Raw genomic sequence first — 22,191 nt, forward strand, 5'->3', positions numbered from 1 at the left:
GAAATTGGTCAAAATCGGTCAAACTCGGACTTGGCGGTCCTCGGTGGTCCTCGGCGGTGATAGGCAAGAAACATTTAAAAAAAATCAAATATTACACCAAAATTTTAAAATTTTAAATTTTTAAGCTTTCGAATTTTAAAATATTATACTAAAGTTTTTAAATTTTCAAAATTTTAAAATTTAAAATTTCCAAATACTTAAGTTTTTAGGAAATATTAATTTTTTAAATAATTTATTAATAATTTAGGGTTGGTCAATTAATCTCCATTGAGTTTGATTAATCGTTTATCGTTAGTCGACTGTCGAACTACCTCCGAACGATTTTTACAACCGTGTGTATAATATAATATTAAGTTAATAAATACAAATATGGACTGAATAAACATTAAATAATTTTTTCAATCATCAATCACAGTAGGTTGATAACTTTTAGGTTTATTGTTGATGAAGATTTTAAGATAAAACTAGTAAATGAATGTATTAATAAAGAAATGAAAGATTAGACATAAAGCAATAATGTAAAAACAGATAGAAATAACAAGAAAAGTAAATCTTTAGATAATAAAAATATTCGTAATTATATTCGATATATTGTATATGTAGATGTAGATATTGAAACTTTAAAACACAAGAGATTCAAATAGTAAACTTTGTAAATCAATAGGTTAACTGTGTACGTACGTATTGACTTTTAACTTTGGTGACTCTTTCTAGTTTACAATGTGCTTCTAGAAAAATAGAATTTAATCTGGTTCATATAAACATAACGTTACATAAGTTGTACGTAACAGTAAAAACGTAGTGAAAGAATATTTTTCTCTCTGATAGGTATAGTAGCATATTTGTGAACTCCACTTCTTTTTCCAACAACCATCCATCATCTCCAAAGCTTACTGTCAACCTCTTTTCATTTCCACAAAAGCCCTAATTTCAAACCTTTTTTTTGGACGATTGCACCATCAATTATCCATACCCTGCTTGTTTCTCTCTCTAGTACTTGCACTTGTATACCCTTTTCTAGGTAAAAAGAAAGAGAAATAACTGCTCATTTCTGCCAATCTTTCATTCAACACTTTCTTATTGACAAAACTACAAAACCCAAAACCAACTCACTGCAGTTGATCTTCTCTAGCTTGTTTTTTCTAGCGTAAAGATTCATTCTTCATAAACTCTGAATCTTGATCTACACCCTCATGTGATCTTCTTTATCTACTTCGTTTATCACTTCGAGAATCTTGTTGAAACCCTAAAGTACCATCCAGACCTAAAATTAGGGTTTCTTTTTTCTTGAATACCTATTGTTTTCTAGTGAAATCCTAGATTGGATTTAGCTGGATCTATCTTTTTTGTTGTAGTCAATTATATATTAAAGATGGAAAAATATCACTCTTTTACAATGGATGTAGCTCAAGTACAAGATGTTGACTCGATCATCACCACGAACTTTAACACAAATATGTTGAGCCCAACAGCCTCTTCATCCTCGTCAACTTCTTCTTCCCCGGCCACCACGCTCAGCCGCTACGAGAACCAAAAACGCCGTGACTGGAACACTTTTGGACAGTACCTACGTAACCACCGTCCGCCGTTAACACTTTCCCGCTGCAGCGGTGCACATGTTCTTGAATTCCTCCGGTACCTCGACCAGTTTGGCAAGACAAAAGTCCATACCCAACTTTGTCCGTTCTTCGGCCATCCCAATCCACCAGCACCTTGCCCCTGCCCCCTCCGTCAGGCATGGGGCAGCCTTGATGCACTCATCGGCCGTCTCCGGGCAGCGTATGAGGAGAACGGAGGGAAGCCGGAGACTAACCCATTTGGAGCTCGTGCTGTCAGGCTTTATCTACGTGAAGTTAGAGATTCTCAAGCTAAAGCAAGAGGGATAAGCTATGAAAAAAAGAAGAGAAAACGGCCGCCGCAGCTGCCACAGTCGCTGCAGCCGCCTGCTCCACTTTCTTGATCAAGTTAGCTGCTTTCTAGTCCGAAATGAATTCTACCCAATTAAATACCCATCGTCATATGAATGGGTATATATTAACTTTAAACTCTTTCAATTTCTTGAATTGTATGTCCCTAAATTATCATGCCTGTGGTATTACTGTTGTTATTAGACGATTCACATAATTGCCACTGTTGATGACAGAAAAAGAATGAGATAAGAAAAGGTAAGAAGCAGTGATTTCAGTTGTAGTTAAATTGCTACTGCTGGCTCTAATTCTGTATAAAGCCTTCTAAATCAAACACCCGTGTGTGACTTCGTTAGTTTTCGATGATCAAAGGTTTGTAATGAACGCAATGATGGTAATTATTTAAAGTGTAAGTTTGTGATTTTTAAGATTTTTTTCTAACGTTTGGGGGTTTTCATTCTGATAAGTACCAGAAATTCTGTCAATGACACCCCTGGCAAGATAAAAACTAAATAAAATATATAGTATTTAATGTTATTTATTTTTATAGAAAGTATTGTTCTTTCAGTCTTCATAGAAGAATCAAAATTTGTTCGAAAATTAATAGTTTTTATTACTATTTAATTATTGATAAATTATCATACATGTTTGTGACATTGATATAGATCATGCCTGATATGAAAAGTATTTAAAAGAAATGTAAGTACGTACTTAACGTTATAGGCAGAGTTCTATGTCCATGTACTTGTAAGAAAGTCATTCTCATTTAGAAATGATGTCGATTTAACGTGTCATGCATGTGACCATGATAATGAAATTCAACTGTGAATGTAATAATGTTATATTTTCATATAAATTGTTTTAGAAGTCTTAAATGATACAATAATGTGATGCTTAGATTTTTTAAGGCTGATCATCTATGCTTAATTAGATTTCTACCAAATCATTTTAGTTGGAGTTAACTGATACAAATTTATAATAATACTCCAAATATAATAATATTAGATGTTTTCTTATCTTTTCATGTCATATTGTCATGATATAACAATTTTATTAATTCTGCACTATAATAACATCTTGTTTTGTTCATTTGTGTTTATTTTAGTATGTTAAACCAAATATATCTAGTATGTTAAACCAAATATATCTACCTACTCTAATAAACAAAACATATTTTTGCCACTTGTTCCTATTCTACATTGCCACTTTGCCAAATGTCATCTTCTAAAAAATCTCTATGCTTCCGATTTAAATAAAATAATTCAAGAATTAATCTTAATCATTTGATAATATCTACTATCTAAAATTCCGAATTTATATGTAGTTATTATTGAATGGTTCAAGGTTTCAAATTCAAATTCCATATTTATTTGGAAACAAAATCAATTCATGTTGTAATTCTTTGGTTGCATATCACTTTTTTTTAATCCTTTTAAAGATTTGAAACAATCTAAAAAAATCAACATTTTCAATTCAAATTTTAATACATAGATATCGAATACCCCAATAATACGTCATCAACTTTCGTTCCAATTTCAATTGTCGACTTTCATTGTGCTTTTTCAACAATACGTTTTCTGCAGAAGATACATCATAACAAATCTGGTTAGTTAATCTTCGTATCTTCATAAACCAATAATTCTAACATTTTTCTGAAAATACTTTAATACCATTCTAATTTCAGTTCTTATTTCTTTGGTGAGATGCATCTTACTTGACTCATCTATTTCAAGTTCGATTTCTCTATATATAAACTCAATATCAGATCCTACAATTTCATATATGTTATTATGTTTGTGAGTACATTGTTTGTTTTTATGAAAAAATATAATAGAAACTATGTATATCATCCGAAAATATCAAGGTAGTTTAATTTTAGTATATCATAATTGATCAATGATCGTACAACAATCAACATCTTGAAATAAAAGATGAAATCAGTATAAGATTACAGAAAGAAAAATCAAGATATATGTGTTTGGTGTTTTGGATAAGTATAGTACATTGTAAATTTGTTTGTTCCTTTTAACCTGGGGATTGGACCTTATTCACCAATGTCCGAAACATGATGCAATAAACTTTGGTTAATTTTTTTTTATGAATGTGAGAATTGAATCTCGGAATGCAAATTCAATTTCATTTTTTTTTTCTTTCTGTTTTAGTTTTTGTTTAGATGTCACTACAAAAAAAAAAAAAAAAATAAAAAATAAAAAAAAAAAAAATAAAAAAACCTCTGAAATATATCTACCTACTCTAATAAACAAAACATATTTTTGCCACTTGTCCCTATTCTACATTGCCACTTTACCAAATGTCATCTTCTAAAAAATCTCTATGCTTCCGATTTAAATAAAATAATTCAAGAATTAATCTTAATCATTTGATAATATCTACTATCTAAAATTCCGAATTTATATGTAGTTATTATTGAATGGTTCAAGGTTTCAAATTCAAATTCCATATTTATTTGGAAACAAAATCAATTCATGTTGTAATTATTTGGTTACATATCACTTTTTTTAATCCTTTTAAAGATTTGAAACAATCTTAAAAAATCAACATTTTCAATTCAAATTTTAATACATAGATATCGAATACCCCAATAATACATCATCAACTTTCGTTCCAATTTCAATTGTCGACTTTCATTGTGCTTTTTCAACAGTACGTTTTCTGCAGAAGATACATCATAACAAATCTGGTTAGTTAATCTTCGTATCTTCATAAACCAATAATTCTAACATTTTTCTGAAAATACTTTAATACCATTCTACTTTTAGTTCTTATTTCTTTGTTGAGATGCATCCTACTTGACTCATCTATTTCAAGTTTGATTTCTCCATATATAAACTCAATATCAGATCCTACAATTTCATATATGTTATTATGTTTGTGAGTACATTGTTTTTATGAAAAAATATAACAGAAACTATGTATATCATCCGAAAATATCAAGGTAGTTTAATTTTAGTATATCCTAATTGATCAACGATCGTACAACAATCAACATCTTGAAATAAAAGATGAAATCAGTATAAGATTACAGAAAGAATAATCAAGATATATGTGTTTGGTGTTTTGGATAAGTATAGTACGTTGTAAATTTGTTTGTTCCTTTTAACCTGGGGATTGGACCTTATTCACCAATGCCCGAAACTTTGAAATAGGAGCAGTTTCGGTAGATTTTAAAAAAACAGGGACCAAAATCAATTTTATAGCAATGCTTCTACTTTGTTATATGTTATTAACATAAAGGAAAAAATAACAATACAAATAATTATCCTTGTTAAATTTTATAGCAATGTTCTTTGAAATTGGGGTAGTTTCAGTAGATTTTAAAAAAAGGGATCAATTTCATCATTTATCAAAGTACAATGTAAAAAGTTGGAGTACATATTTTGGTGAATGTGTAACAGGTTTGATATAATTTTTTTTTTAACTTTTAAGAAGCTTTATTCCTCGGATATCTCAACATGCCATTACAAAAAATGATCACCGTTACCAAAAAAAAATAAAAAACTGATGAGGTTGAGCAATTTTTTTTTTTTGATGAAAACTGATATATTCTTGACTTTGTTTTAAATAGCTTCTACTTTGTTATATGTTTTTAAGTTTTGGTAATGTTAGCAACTCACATATCCCCTTTGGAGGTAAAGTAATCGTACTTGGAGGTGATTTTAGATAGATTTTACCAATTGTTTCTAATGGTAGCAGACAAGAAATTGTCAATGCGTCGTTAAGTTCTTCATATATATGGATAAATTGTAAAGTTTTAAAATTAACGAAGAACATGAGGTTGACTGTTGGAAAAGATTCGTTTGAAATAAAGCAAAGTTATTTGCAAATTGGCTCTTGGATATAGGAGAGGGAGATGTTGGTGGTTCTAATGATGGTGATGCAGCTATTCATATTCTTTAAGATCTTATTACTCAATCTTCTAATCCTATAGGTTCATAATATATCCATCATTTCTTGACAACTTGAACGATCCAAAATATTTTGAAGAAAGATCAATACTTGCACCAAAAAATGAAGTTGTTCAAGAAATAAATGATCTTCTGCTTTCATTGTTTCCTGGAGAAGAAAAAGAATACCTATGTTCAGATAACATCTGTCAGACATCGTTTATTCAAAATCAGTTTGATGAGAGTATATATTTACGCGATGTTCTAAATGGACTTAAAATCTCCGATTTGCCAAACCATAAGTTGATTTAAAGGTCAGTGTTCCGGTTATGTTGCTAAGAAATATCGACCAGAAAAATGGTTATGTCATGGTACTAGACTTCAGTTCGTATCATTAGGCAATCACATCATTGAAACAGTGGTCTTAACTGGAAGTAACATTAGACATCGAGTTTTTATTTCAAGGTTGTCTTTAACACCTTCAGACAACAAAATTCCATACAAGTTTAAAAGGAGACAATTTCCCCTAGCGGTTTGTTTTGCTATGACCATAAATAAATGTCAGGGCCAATCGTTGAAAAGGGTTGGATTTTTTTGGGAGAACGAGTTTTCTCACACGGTCAGCTATATGTTTCTTTATCCAAAGTAAAGAGCAGAGAATGATTGAAGTTATTGATTTTAGATAAGGATGATGATTTGGCTAATAAAACTTCCAATGTTCTGTTCAAGGAAGTATTTCAAAACTTAACTTAAACTCTTATGTTTGTTTTACTTATCAAATAAAGTTGTACTTATTTACCATCCAGAATCAAATGCTTTTTTACGGTTATTAATTTCTTTGGTGTATATTTTTTTTACTTAGCTTCTCTGGTTTCCACGAGTTATAACCAAGTTTGTGTTTATAAATGATATCTTGTTATTTGAAGAAGTTAGTCAATTTTGTTGTCAAGGATCTCTTGTAATTAATGTATTTAACTAGTTGTAATATGCTCTAGTGTTCTATATATCTAATGTTTCAAGAATTTTTTTTTATTAATTCATCTTATATATAATCTTAGTTATATATTTGTTTTTACTATACTAATGTCGTTTTAAGAAAATGTTTAACCAAAGCAGTTAATCTATGTCATGATTTTAAAAAATTCTCAATTCATCATTCCACTATTTTAACTTCTAAACAAATGACATCTCTAATGGTTGATTTTTTTCAATAGATTTAAAAAAAAAAAAACAAAAAGTATAACTAATCTATAATCATCTATCTAAATTGGTCTATAAAACTCTCTTATTTAAATAATCATTTTTAAACATATATTATATGTAAAATACCACACACAAACAAAAATATAAAGTGTAACATCCCAAAAATTCAGCCCCAAAATTTCGTTTTAATTAAGTTATTATAAACCAACAGTATAAGAAAACATTCATAATATCATATCATGTCAAAACCAATACATCAATAATCAAAGCATGTCATCATAAAAACCATATCAGAGTGTAATCCCAAAGATCTCGTGTGCGGAAACATAGTTTGATGCGTTGCGATCAAGCCACCTCCTTTCCATTGAAAACGAAGTACCTGAAACCAAAACTAAAAACCGTAAGCACGAAGCTTAGTGAGTTTCCCCATCATACCACATACCATATAATCACATGTCGTTAGGTATACTCGGGTGACCGACTTACCCCATGGCAGGCATATCTGGGTGCCCGACCTACCCTACTGAGCATACCGAGGTGCCCGACCTACCCTACCCAACCTACCCCTTCGGTCCTGCCGACCTCTAACGGGGGACTATTTCACCCCTACTACTACCACATAATATCATATCACAAATTTCATAATCTGTTTAGCATAGTTGGGTACTAAACTACCCTTTCAGCCTTATCGACCGGTAACCGGTGACTATTCCCCCTACTACCACTATCACATTACATCATATCATGCTAACACATAAAAAATATCAGATAGTGGCTAACTAGACAATTATCTAACAAACAACTCCTACTAGTGTGCCGACATTGTGGCCTTAGACCCACTTCTACTGGAAGGCAACTCACCTCACACTGCTGAAGTTCCATAGATACAATCCCAGCTGTTGGATAACAGATTCTCGAACTGTCAATATCAAACATCATCCAATTAATAATTGGGTTCCAACTTATAACCATAAGTACATACTTGGGGTAAATACTACTTTAGCCTTAAATTACCTTTAGGCAAGCCCAAGGCCCAAAAGTCAACTATGAGTCAAAGCCCAACATATGGCCCAATTTTCCAAATTGAGCCCAAACCTTTACATGGTCTTATTCTAAGGCCGAACCATTTAGTCCAGTCCAAACATTTGACATTTCTAATGGCCCAACATCTCATAATCATGAAGGCCCAATTATGGCCCATCAATGGCCTAATTTTCCAAATTGGGCCTAAACCCTCACATATGGGCCTTAACCTAAAGCCCATCTAAATATTCTAATCCATATGATTATTCTTGGATGGCACACTAATAACCCAATCATCAAGGCTCAATAGAAAGGCCCAACAATAAACCCAAGTGAAATTACGGTTTCACATAAAAAGACAATTAGAGTTAAGTGTTTCTCACTTAACCCATTAAGGACTTAATCCATTAATTCCATCACTCTTCTAAATAAATCATATGGTGTGATTGGGCTTAATACACAATTTCATTCCAATGACCCAAATGTAGGTCTTGATAAGTCCAAGCCTATAAATCCAATATTACGGTTTTCTAAACCCTAGTTAGGGTTTCCAATCCCATCTTAGCCCAATAGGCCCAATAGCTAGGTCTTTTGATCAATTAAGGTTCATTAGGCCCATAAGGGTTTCACTGGGCCCATTAGTCACATGTTTGGGCTTTTAGGTCAATTAGGACTTCATTGGGCTCGTTAGGGTTTCTATGGTCCATTAGGATTTATTAGGCCCATTAGAGTTTATTAGGCCTATTAGGGTTTTAGTCCCTTTGTCAAAACATCCCAACGAAGTAAACACAGCGGCCGGTGGCGGCAACCACCACCTTATGGTGGTGGTTATCGGTTTCTTTCATTATTACTGTAGCTTTTACAAATTTTACGATGCAAATTTCCAAAATAAACACACACTAAAAAATAAACACACACAGCCACCTTTGTGGTGGCCGGTGGTGGTAGAGGGTGGCAGCCACCACCTCACGGTGGTGGTGATGCCTTTTCCGACCAGATAAACACCAACACACCTCTCTATTGAATTAAACACCCATATACATGCTTCTGATCTGCAAGATGCACCCCAACCACCCTCCCGGTGGCTCATGGTGGCGACAACAACAATTTTGGGACTACAGCCACCACCTCATGGTGGTGGCGGTGATCTGTTGTGGTTCTCGATCAAGCAGAAGCACACCCCAAGAAGACCTTGCTAAGAATCTGGACACAACCACCACTTGGTGGTTCATAACGATGGCAACAACATTTCAAGTAGCCACAACGCTGGTAATCGGCGGCAGAACACATAAGGAAGAAGAAGGACAACGGCGACTGGTTTTGAGCGACAATGGCAACGATAGTGACTATCGACAGCAATGCAATAGTGGGTCTCCCAGTCTTTATAACTGAATCACATCGGACCAGCGACCTTCGTCTTCTTCGGCAGCTAGGTAGCAACGACGACTTCACGGTGGCTAGAAGGTGGTGGACGGAGGTTGAAGATGGAGAAGGTGGCGGCTTGAAGATCACCCGATGACTGCTCCTTAGGTTTAGGGTTTTTGTGAATAACGAGTTTATATATATATCCCACACCATTCAAACTCCCTCCCATGTTTACACAAACAGTTCCTCCTTCTCCCTTTTCTTTCAAAACAATCCAATATTTACCTTTTTAACCCATGATTCCATAAATCTTTACAATATAAATCCAGAATTTACATTTTATCCCTTGCTTCCATAATTCCTTTCATATTTAGTCATAATTGTTACCAAGCAGCCCCTGTCTTCAATATTACTTACAAATTTTGTCCGGATTTTACACTTTAACCCCCTGCATTCTAAAATTATGTCAGTTAACTCCTCGAAACCAACTCCTTGGTATATAATTATGGATTTTAAGGCTACGATTCATTCGTTACTTTATTTATTTATTTATTTAATAAATGGGGTGTTACAACTCTCCCCTACTTAAATTTGATTTTGTCCTCGAAATCATTCCATACCATTCCTTACACACCCAACCATTCTAGTAACATGGTCACCATCCTATGCACACCCCTAGCCTTCCCAGGGTAGCCGTGACCAGTCTTTGTAAAGCTCTAAAATCCACAGGTGAAAGAATTCCTTGCAATAAGATCACATGTACTCTGTCCGAAATCTGCTATCTCGAGATGGTCTGAATCCCTGACAAACCACTCATACTGAATCATTATCGTTGAACCCATTCCATTTATCTCAACTGACTACTCAACTTCTAATAGCTTGAGGTTCCCACTATAAAACAGGATCACAGACCTAATTATCTATGCAGATCATTTATATCCGGTTAAGGCTTAGCTGATCTTACTGTGAGTGCCTTGTCACTTCCCAATCAACCAACTACTATGTCCGTATTTGCAACCTAAAACACAAATAATAACATTGCCCAAACGCTAAAACTGTCCGAACATTGAACTGCCTGAAGCAGTATACTGCCACATGGCTGCTTTCCAGAATCTACTGAGACCTTCCTGGTCTCAATTCATTTGTCAGTCATCAGAAATACCAGGTTCCGAGCCGGCTGCAGAGCCAAAGGACTCCCTACCTAGTCGCCTCACACGACTTCTGAACGGAATCCTTCTTCGGAACTAGTTTTCACTAGTTATCATGTGTACCACCCCAAATTCTAGAGGTGTTATTGAAGGAATTAAAATGTAAATTAAGGAAAGAGACTCGATGAGTAGGCGTGCTTACTCGCTGAGTCGGAGAGGGATTCTGTCGCGGGTTAAGTGGCCAACTCACCGAGTCGGCAGCTTGGATTCGACGAGTTGGTGCTGAAGAGAGAAAACCCTAATCCTGAGGATTGTTCCCTATATAAGCACATTATAACCCACCCTCAGCCTCTTTTCAACCCTTTTGAGATCCAGAAACACTAATTTTCGTGTGAGACTCTATTGTTGAGGAGATTGGAGCTTGGAAGAGGAAATTGGTGGAAGGAGCTCAGAAAATTAGAGGCTAGCACCAAGGGATTTGTGTAGATCTGGGATCTACATCAGTTTGGGCACATCTCAGAGCTAAGTAGTCATTATCTTAAGTTATTTCCTTTTTGGTTCATCCTTGGTGGTTGATTTGGAGTTCCTTAGCTTGTTTGAGAGCTATTTCGAGTTAGAGGCTTAGATCTGAGGTTGCTACTTCAGATCTAGGCTTGTGACGGTCCAAAATGTCATAAAGCTTATGTTTAGGAGTTGTTGGTAAAGCCCCCTAGTCCTTAACCCTAGCCCTAGTGTGTTTTGGGCCTATATCTCCTTGGTTTCATGTAAAGATTGCAACTTTATGTGAGGGTTAGACTATAGAAGAGTGGATCTATGGATTAGAGCCCCTGCATGGCTCGAAAAGCCACTGTTTGGATTACGAACTAGAGAGACTCAGAAAGTCACATGGGTGTACTCGACGAGTTGTATGAGCATGTGCATGGACTCGGCGAGTTGGAAGAACAACTCGGAGATTTTGTTGAAGATTGCCTTGGACTCGGCGAGTCTGTTCTTGGACTCGACGAGTTTGGTCGTGGAACCCTAACCTCTTCTGGTTAAGCCTTGAATCGTTGCGTCGAGGGACAAATCTGTGAGTGGAGCAGGATGAAACTCAGATGATCTTTAGACTCGACGAGTCTTGGGGAGACTCGGCGAGTTGAGTCGTGTTATGGGAGTTTCTGAGTATGGGAACTCGACGAGTCGACGGGTTGACTCGACGAGTAGAATCAACCAGGAAGGTTGACTTTGAATGAGGACTTTGATTTTGACCAAGAGTTGACCAATTTGACTTCCAAGGGTATTTTGGTAATTTTGGAATTAGTTCTTTGGTAGTGTTCTGTGGTGAAGTTCGTGTCAGTGGTCGGAGCAGCTTGGTCTTATCTCTTCAGTCGGCAATTGCAAGTGAGTTATCCTCATTATATCAACAGGGTCTATGGCACTAAGGCCGACCCTTTATCGGCTGGAAATCCGGGTATTGTTTGTTATGTTGTTGCTATGCTAGATCTGCATCCTGGTATTTAGGATGGTGTTCTGTTAGTGACCTGGTTAAGGTCGGTACCCGGTATATAGGGTAATGTTATGCTAGTGACCGATTAGGTCGGAATCCTAGTTAGGATGTTGATATGCTATGTGATCTGTTAGACTGTTTGTCTGGTTAAAGATTTGTTGTGTGATTAATTGTTTTTTCTGCGCATGGTTGTTTGATGGGGTTAGGTTGAGGCGGGTCCTACTTTGTGTTGTAGAACAACATAGCCAGGGCGGACCGGATATTCCGAAGGCCCAGCGAGCGGTCCGGATAGGCTGAAGGCCCCAAGAGGGCGGACCAGACGTGCCGAGGCTCGGAGAGAGGACCAGGCCAACTGAAGGCCCGGTGTGGGCGGACCCGTCATACTATAGACTCAGAGAGTGGACCAGGTGGATTGAAGGCCCAATACGGGCGGACATATCACAATGTAGACTTGATGTACTAGGTTGTTCTATCTGTGATATGCTATGAGTATGTTGATGTGTGGTTGGTGTTTTGGGGGTAACTCACTAAGCGTTCGGGCTTACAGTTCAGTGTATTGTTTCAGGTACTTCAGGAGATCGTGGCAAGGTGAAGCCGTGATCGTACCGCTCCTCATGTTTTATGATTTATGTGATATGGTTCTGGGGGATACTCTGATGTTTAAACTATTTTGAAAACAAGATGTATGAACTTAATGGTTTTTGAATGAATTAAAACGTTTTTATTTTGGCTTAAATTTTATGGGTGTTACAAGTTGGTATTAGAGCGTTGGTTTGAGTGAATTGGAGGAACATTCGTGTGAATCCAGTATCAAATCAAGGAGGGATTTTCAAAAGATTTTTCGAAATAATTAAAGGAGGATCCAAAGGCTACGATCAGCCAGAGTCAGTAAGTAGACCCCAAAATACCATACAAGTTATTTGATCATGTGATCTGTTAGAACAGCATGCTAGTACTAGGCTACGGATCTTTAGGAATTGTATGACAGAATTGCCTGATTATATGATGCCTGCTAGCCTAGGGTTTCCTTTGTATGAAATTGACATCATTACTGTAGTTATTTAGTGTATTCATCATGGTTATACATAATTAAGATCTTATAGCCTAAGAATGTTTGATTTGGCCTTATTTTCGTGTGAGACTCCATTGTTAAGGAGATTAGAGCTTACAAGAGGAAATTGGTGGAAGGAGCTTGAGAAATTAGAGGCTAGCACCAAGGGGCTTGTGTAGATCTGGGATCTACATTAGTTTGGGAACATCTCAGAGGTAAGGAGTCATTATCTTAAGCTATTTCCTTTTTGGTTCATCCTTGGTGGTTGATTTGGAGTTCCATAGCTTGTTTGATAGCTATTTCGAGTTAGAGGCTTAGATCTGAGGTTTCTACTTCAGATCTAGGCTTGTGACGGTCCAAAATGTCATAAAGCTTCTGTTTAGGAGTTGTTGGTAAAGCCCCCTAGTCCTTAACCCTAGCCCTAGTGCGTTTTAGGCCTATATCTCCTTGGTTTCACGTAAAGTTTGCAACTTTATGTGAGGGTTAGACTGTAGAAGAGTTGATCTATGGATTAGAGCCCCTGCATGGCTCGAAAAGCCACTGTTTGGATTAAGAACTGGAGAGACTCAGCGAGTCACATGGGTGTACTCGACGAGTTGTATGAGCATGTGCATGGACTCGGCAAGTTGGAAGAACAACTCGGCGAGTTTGTTGAAGATTGCCTTGGACTCGGCGAGTCTGTTCGTGGACTCGGCGAGTTTGGTCGTGGAACCCTAACCTCTTCTGGTTAAGCCTCGAATCGTTGTGTCGAGGGACAACTCTGTGAGTTGAGCAGGATGAGACTCGGAGATCGTTGGACTCAACGAGTCTTGGGGCGACTCGGCGAGTTGAGTCGTGTTATGGGAGTTTATGAGTATGGGAACTCGACAAGTCGATGGGTTGACTCGACAAGTAGAATCAACCAGGAAGGTTGACTTTGAATGAGGACTTTGACTTTGACCAAGAGTTGACCAGTTTGACTTCCAAGGGTATTTTGGTAATTTTGGAATTATTTCTTTGGTAGTGTTCTGTGGTGAAGTTCGGGTCCGTGCGTCGAATCATGTCATCATCAAATACAATACTAGAAGTGATTGCTACCTAACCAATGGTAGCTTATCTCACACATCCGTAAGCAGTCCATTGTTTCCCTAATCTCATAACTGTAGTGATGTACCTACAGTCTTACCACTGGCCTAACTAGATCTAATCCATTTGGGTAATTCTGAAATCCAATCCGTGGATTTCCATATCCTCACTACTGCATCTGAACTGGTGGGTACTACTGTTCCTTCTGCGTTTTAACAACACGCTCATACCATCTACTAACCAGAGCAATGAAGAAATCATAGTAGAGTCTAGGGAAATTTCTATGATTATTTGGACACTTTCGTATGTGTTAAATTGTTGTGTGATTTTCTTGTATGGTGACTTGGTCGACTGCGGGCAATACTTGGGACGGGTATGAGTAGGTGTGAAAGGTAGTAGATGCATGTACTACTGGAAGCACAAGACTCGCACTTGGATCAGGGAAAGTAACAAAGTTACCAAAAAGCTAGTAATTGATTCTGTTTTGTTCAAGTGTGTCATTACCTTTGTTTCGATAGTGACTAGTAAGATGGTTGTTATTCTGACCCTAGTGGTCATATCAAATTAAGTCCGACAACGGTGAGTATGTTACGTGGTTCAGAGAACCAAGTTCGAGGTAACATTTGACGTAAGTCAAAAGGTTGAAATTAATACGATCGATTGTATCGCGCTCGTTGTTAATGAAGTTTGTAGCTAGAAATCTGTCACACCCCCAAACCAGAATGGCGGAAACATTCGGGGGTGGATGACTTCACGTAGTACCATAACAATTGAATATCATAAAGAAAGTAACACAACCATCATATATATAATAAAAACGTTCATTGTTGCGTTATACATGTTTCCAAAAGAATATTACAATAAGATGGTTTAAAATGTTTGATAATAAATGCCATAGCGTTCGTTCTTCAAAAGCTGGTCGTTACCTGTATTATCGATTCCCTGAGAAATACAAGTGGTTTCGAAAAAGTGTCAACAATAAAGTTGGTGAGTTCATAAGAGTTTTTGTATAGAAAAGTACGTCATTTTGGAAGAAAGTAGATGAATGTAGTTTCCAGAAAATCCAATATTTTCCACATATAGTTTTCGAAAAGTTCCCAAAGTTGGAGGTTGTTAGTATCTTTCGTACTTAAATGATAAAGATAAATCTTGTGCTCAAAATAAAGTAAATATTTAATGCATTTATGAGTCTCATAAATCAAGTTTGTTTTTATACTCTCATGTGAGTTTTATAACCATACTATCGACATAGACTACCTGTAACAACATTCTTCAGGTGTTGTAGTGTTATGACATTTGTCACCCCAGAACTGCTGGTCTAACTGTAGCTAACAGTTTAGGTGCGGGATTGTCAATCCCGTATAGATCCATACACAAGTATCACGCTCTCCCTCCAAGAGATTATGGTTTATAATACAGGACTTGAAAGGCATACTAGAAAGTACGTTGAAGTTGAATATCTCACATCACTTAGTATAAATAGATTCACGATAAGAAAGTCTTTGTTTTACTTTAGATAAAAGTATTTCGTTTTTCAATATGTATACGTAAGGATGTATGAATAACTCGCAAACTATACCCATTATAGTTTTTCAGAAAGTATGTTCCATTTGATGAAAATAACTTGGTAAAATGCTAAACTTTATACGTAAAGTAGGATAGATGTTGTATTTATAACGATACATTTTCTTGTATTGTACTTGTATTCCCCCCCCCCCTAAAACATGAAAACACTTGAAAAGTAGGGGTATGAACTCACTTGTTCAGTTTGAAGGGAGTGGGGCTAGAGTCAGACAGAACTTCGACTGCGGAAAGTTGCATCTTCGAGCTTCTCGAGGATCTCGGTAGCGTAGAACCTTCGTCGAGGCTCGGGTGCAGAAATTGAGGGTGTCAGGACGGCCTCTGGTTCTTGCAAGTGTATGAGAGTAAGTGTGGGTTTGAGAAATGTGTGCTAAAATCCGGAGCTTATGCCTTCTATTTATAGGGCTGAAAATGCGAGTACGCTGGGCGTACTTCGGTTATGCTGGGCGTAACTTTGCTTCATGGCTTACGACTCGGGTCTAGCTAGGCGTAGAGCTTGCAGCCGATGAGACTCGACCCTGCACCTGAGTACACTGGGTGTACTCCTGAATTATGTTGGGCGTAATCCCAGCTTCAATCTTCTAAATTTCGTAACTTTTGCGTATGAGCTCCGTTTTTCGCCTTCTTTATATCCACGCGTAGGTGAGACTATGCTCTACAACTTTCATTTAGACTCCGTCAGCTAGTTTTGACTTTATTTTTAATACTATGTTTTTAATAGGCCGGGACTGCTAAAGTCCGTTAAAAATTCGTAGTTTCTTTATCCGACGTCTATTTTGGTTTGTCTTTTTATCATCTTACTCCTATTGTGGAGACCTTCAACTCTCGTTTAGGTTGCGTTAGCTAAATATCGTTCGATCTTCAATTCGAGTTTTTAGCTCTCTACTACCGTTATGAAACCTTGAAAATTCGTAACTTCTTCATACGAGGTCCAATTTGAGTGATCTTTTTATGCACGTTCACCGTTTAACGTAATCTACGACTTTTGTTTAGATACTTAAGGCTACAATGCATTTTATTGAAATTTCTTATTTTACGTTTAATAATGTTTCATCGGGTGTGTCGTGAATATTTGAGTAGTCGAAATCTTTTCATTATAACTCGGTTTTGAATGTTCTTTCTGTTTTTGGAAACTTTGGCACGATATCTATCATTTGATGCATCCCAACTTTAGATTTTGAACATTTTATTTTTGAGGCTAATTCTGTTGATTCCAAATAATTTCGTTGTATTAAACTTTTAAGTGTTACATTGCTTTGGAAGAATATCGGGTTGTCACAAAATGCTACATGCTAAAATGTGATTATATCACATTAGAATATGAAGGAAGGTATATTTTATTATGGAATTTAACTCTAAAAGACCTGATTCTAAGCATTGCATCATGCGATGAGAGGTCATGGAGCACAACCCATCGATCTGTTACAATAGATAAATGAAAGTATTTATCCTAAGAAGAAGAAGGAGTCCACAATGAGGACTTATTTGGTAACTCGAAGGTTATAATTGAAAGTACAACATAGTACGAAAAGCAGATGCAAGATTGAGCATCGTCTGCAGTCAAGAAGCCCTAGAGTTAAATACTCTTTCGAGGAAACATAGAAGTTACACTACCTAGGATGAAGAGGTAACATACGGAATCATTGTTCAAGCTTTATTTCGTTGATGATTCCGGGACGTAATCATCCTAAGGGGGAGATAATTGTAACGCCCGTAGATCAGGGCTAGTCAATTTAGAGACATTAAGCATCAAAAATGACTTTTTGATGGAAGATTTTTTGAAGGAATAATCTTAACTAAGTTGTACTATATGTTACAAGGATTCCGTACATATAAATAACGCCAAAATCCGAGTTATAACGAAGAAGTTATGACATGTCGAAGTTTCGCGACACAACCGGCACGACGCTGATCGACGTAAAAAGTGAATTTACGTTAGAGTGATATTTAGCCTTAGCGATCTAAACAAAAGTCGTAGAGTTCGTTAAACCATGAGCGTTCATAAAAAAACGTCCAAATTTAACTTCGTGTGAGGAAATTATGATTTTTCTAAGTTTTGACTTAGCGGTATGCAGCCCGAATACTCGATTTGAGATCGAGCGGTTTTTAGCCAAAACAATCTAAACGAGAATCGAAGATCTTGTTGATAGTAGTGCAACAGAAAAAAGACAGATGAAAACGGACGTCGGATGAAGAAGTGATGAATTTATAACGGAGTTTTCCTGTCTCGGCCTACTAAAATAATATAATTAAAATAAAATCAAAATTAGCCGACGGAGTCTAAACGAAACTTGTAGATCATATTCTCACCTACGCGGGGATATAAAGAATGTCGAAAACAGAGCTCGTATGAGGAAGATATGAATTTTTGAAGTTTATTAAATAATTAAAGTATTTAATTTAAATATAAATTCAGATATTATCCAATTAGGCGCGGGGGGGGGGGGGGGGGGGTGAGTCACCGGGCTTAATCGGGTTACGCCCAGCGTACCCGGATTTATGCCCAGCATAATTCAAAGAATCAGCCCCTTATATAAAGGGGAGAGGGCAGCCGATTTCCTTGCTCAATTCCTTTCCTCTATCTCCCGTTTTACCTCGTTTTTCGTGCAAGAAATATTCCGAAGCCCCGATATTAATCCCAAGCCCCGAAGCAAGTTCTGAAGCCCCGAAGATCCCGAGAAGTAAAATTTCCGAGCCGAAGCTCTGCCCACGAGGAGCCCGGTTTTTGTGAAGATCTTCCAGATCTACTGAAGAATACTACTTCTACAAGTCGTAGTGTTGGCCAATCATCTTCTGATCAAGTGAGTATGTGGTTACTTGTTCTAACACATAAATATGAAGTATTTGCTTTGAAATGCGTGTTATGTGTTTATATACTAATGTTTATTTGAGATAAGTGTGGAATTGATGTTTTATATGGTTTTTAAATGAGTTAAACCGTATATGTATTTTATATCTACTAATATGTTGGGTAGAACATGGGTAGATGAGATAGTTGGTATGTGATATAATGATGAGGTAAATGACGAGGTATGTAAGATGCTTAAAGAATAATATTGGTAGATGCACCAAATAGAGAATGTCATAATACTAGTAGATGTGCTTGAGAATAATATTGGTAGATGCACCAAATAGAGAATGTCATAATACTAGCACATGCGGTTATAGGATAATCCTGGCAGATACGCTTATATGATAATGTCGGTAGATGCGCCCAAAAGAGAATTTCATAAACCTAGCAGTCCCACCTCATAGTGTATGACGTAATCTTGGAAGAGGCGCTTAAAGGATGATGTTGGTAGATGCGTCTTATGTAGCAATAGATTTTGTGTCAATTCCTTAGGTTAATCCTTAGGAATGAATGAATGGCGGGTGATTGAATTCTTAGGGTAAAATCCTAAGAAATAAAGAAAATAATGGGAATGGTTAATTGGGTTGATTGTTTGATGGTTGAATATAATAATTATATTATTGTGGGTTGAAAACCCTATATGCTCACCAGGCTCCCAAGCCTAACCCACTCAGTTTTCTTTGCATTACAGGTAATTGCACAAGAGTATAAGTTGGTGGACTTGACGAGAGATTTTGGATTATAGATCAGTTGTTATAAATGACTGTTGTAAGGTCTATTTTTACTATTTATGCTTTTGGTTTGTATTGGAACATGACATCCCGAGCTTTTGTTATTTAATGAAAATACATTTCTTTAAAGAAATGCTTCGATATATTATTATCACATTTTATTTTGGGAACAAATTCCGCAACTGTTTTCTTTAAAAGATAACTCTTATTTTAAAAACAAGCATAAACAAATCGATCTTTTCTTGCCGTGAAATTTGGGGATGTCACACATATGATGTTAGAATGTTATATATATATATATACACACACACACACACATACACACATAAACACACACATACACAAAGACCGAGAGAGAGAGAGAGAGAGAGAGAGAGAGAGAGAGAGAGAGAGAGAGAGAGAGAGAGAGAGAGAGAGATAAGTTCAAAATAGAAAGTTCAAAAATATATTGAGAATTTTCAAATTATTCTCAACCAATAATTTATTTTTATCACCAAGCACTCCGTCATACCGACACGAAGGAGAATGTAAATATTCATATATGAATATAAATGTAAGTATATTCATATATGAATCCACCACCTCCCTCCACCACCAACCACCACCACCACTGCCACCAACCACCATCATCCCCGTTGCCACCACCACCACCACCAACCATCTCCATCTACGCTACCAATCATCATCACCATATTCATATATGAATAATCACTTCGTCTATACTTATTAATTTATGAATATATATAATAATATATGAATTCACTTATTCATTTATTTATATATGAATATGGTTTGTTTCGTTCACTCTGTACGCTGAAGTGCTTAAGCGATAGATTCGAAATGAGTGACCCATATTGTAACGACCCAATTTTTCAAAAGAAATTTTCCATTTTTGATTAGCCAAAATACATTTCCATAAACCACGAAATCCAAATACAATTGTTTTCAAAGCTCATATCAATTACAATTTTATTTCAAAACATCAGAGTGTCCCATAAAATGTCTGCGAGAGTGCACGTTGTGCCATCAAGCCTTGCCCTTGCCTTTGGGCTTAGAAGTACCTGAAACAAATCCACAAATTGTAAGCTAATGCTTAGTGAGTTCCCCAGATCATACCGCACATACAATCCACATAGCACATATCATATTAGCCATAAAAGCTACACATATCACATAAGTCATACATACCAACATATAAGGAAGCCCTGGAAACCCTCCAGGATCTTAATCCAGGTGCATGGGAAATCCCGCATGATCTTAGCCGAATGTAGGAACCCCCCGAGGTCTTGACCTAGGATGCTAGGGAAACCCTCCAAGGTCTTACACCTAAGTGCCTCGGGAACTCCCCAAGGTCGTTGACTAGGATGTCGTGGAAACCCTCAACGGTCTTATACCTAAGTGCCTCGGGAACCGCTCCAGTTCTTCCATACAAGTTTCATAGATACAACTAGTACATCACATATCACATAAATCAATAGCATATATGTAACAAATAATGGGCCGCCCTTGGTGCCTTCGACCCATTAGCATGGTGAGGAGACTCACCTCTCATGAATGTTGTGCTGATAAGATAAGATTCAATAAGTTCCCACTCGCAGCTCCAAATCAACTTCCTATAAGCATCAAATGATTAATTTGTCATAATCCCATAAATACCCTCAAAGTCAACTGTGGTCAACCCTGGTCAAAGTCAGGGTCAACAGTCCATGTTAACCGCAACTCGTCGAGTGCATCCAGCAACTCATCGAGTTCCTACGGAGTCCAGAAACTTGAACAAACCCTAGCTAACTCGACGATTCGTTTCATCAACTCAATGAGCTCACTCGATATCCAGTTGATGGGGAAACCCCTTCTGACTCGTCAAGTTGCTTGGGCAACTCATTGAGTCCTCCTCCCTATTTACTCATTATGATGATTCACCGAATGCAGGGACTCCAAGGCTTAGATATGAAACCCTAAGGTGTCTAGAGGGATAAAGTTTCCAACTTTACCCTCTAGAATCTCTCTGAATGTTATAAGGCCCTAATGAAAGGTTGAAATTTTCCAAAAGTATTGCCATGCATTCCTAAACTTTAGGGATCTAGAATCCCTCCTTTCCAGAGGAGTTTCTAGTCCTCAAAACGTTCCACAAATCGAGGCTTTATGGACATGCAAGTCCAATGGGTGTCTTTAGGTCAAAATGGCCAAAAGGGGGAAATATGCTCTAAAAACTCTTGCATGGCATCCTTGCTTGATCAAAAGCTAGATCTAGCCAACCTTGGGACTATTTTGCCCTGGAGATCCATAAAGTTGCAAACTTTATGAACCCCATGCATGCAAGCAATAGGAATGATAGAAAATAAAGAGTAAACTCATGATCTAGCCATATTCTAAGATAAAAATCAAATCTTGAAGACACCACAATCCAGAAGATGGTCAAGTTCAAGAATGAGGGCTTGGTTTGCTGGATCTTCTTCTTCTTCTTCTCACTATCTCCTTCTCTTTAAGCTTCACAACTCACTCTAGCTCACAAAATGAAAGATAATGGGGATTATGGTTTAGCATAGACGTTCATAGGGTTTGGCGGCTCATGGAAGGTCAACCTCAAGGTCCTTAAGGAGATTATATCGGGTGCAAACCCTAAAATTAGGGTTTTTCTTTTACAGTACCTACTCGTCGAGTATGGTCTAGATTCCATGTCCTCGAAATGTTCTCTACTTGACGAGTCGGGGCTCCCAACTCGTTGAGTCCCAGCATCAAAACCCTAAAACTTAGAAAATTAAATAATACTTGGGACACGTGTTACACATATTCATTTTTTCATTCTTAAGTTTTTTCTCTCAATTCAATAACCTTTATATATATATATATATATATATATATATATATATATATA

At 36.7% G+C, this 22,191-nt stretch overlaps 1 protein-coding gene across 1 annotated transcript; it reads left to right on the forward strand.

Annotated features, from left to right (window-relative positions):
* The first annotated feature begins 851 nt into the window (after nucleotides 1-851).
* Nucleotides 852-2,460, forward strand: LOC145037599 (protein LIGHT-DEPENDENT SHORT HYPOCOTYLS 4-like). The gene has a single exon (XM_078986298.1). The coding sequence runs from the start codon at nucleotides 1,373-1,375 to the stop codon at nucleotides 1,958-1,960; it is 588 nt and encodes a 195-aa protein (XP_078842424.1). The 5' UTR covers nucleotides 852-1,372; the 3' UTR covers nucleotides 1,961-2,460.
* The last annotated feature ends 19,731 nt before the right edge of the window (nucleotides 2,461-22,191 follow it).

The sequence above is a fragment of the Lactuca saligna genome, chromosome 3, assembly GCF_052625555.1.
Source record: "Lactuca saligna cultivar CGN05327 chromosome 3, ASM5262555v1, whole genome shotgun sequence".
In the NCBI taxonomy this organism is placed as follows: Eukaryota; Viridiplantae; Streptophyta; class Magnoliopsida; order Asterales; family Asteraceae; genus Lactuca; species Lactuca saligna.

Bases quoted from the DNA above. Each gene is read 5' to 3' on its own strand.
- LOC145037599 (XM_078986298.1), top strand. From the start codon at position 1,373: ATGGAAAAATATCACTCTTTTACAATGGATGTAGCTCAAGTACAAGAT.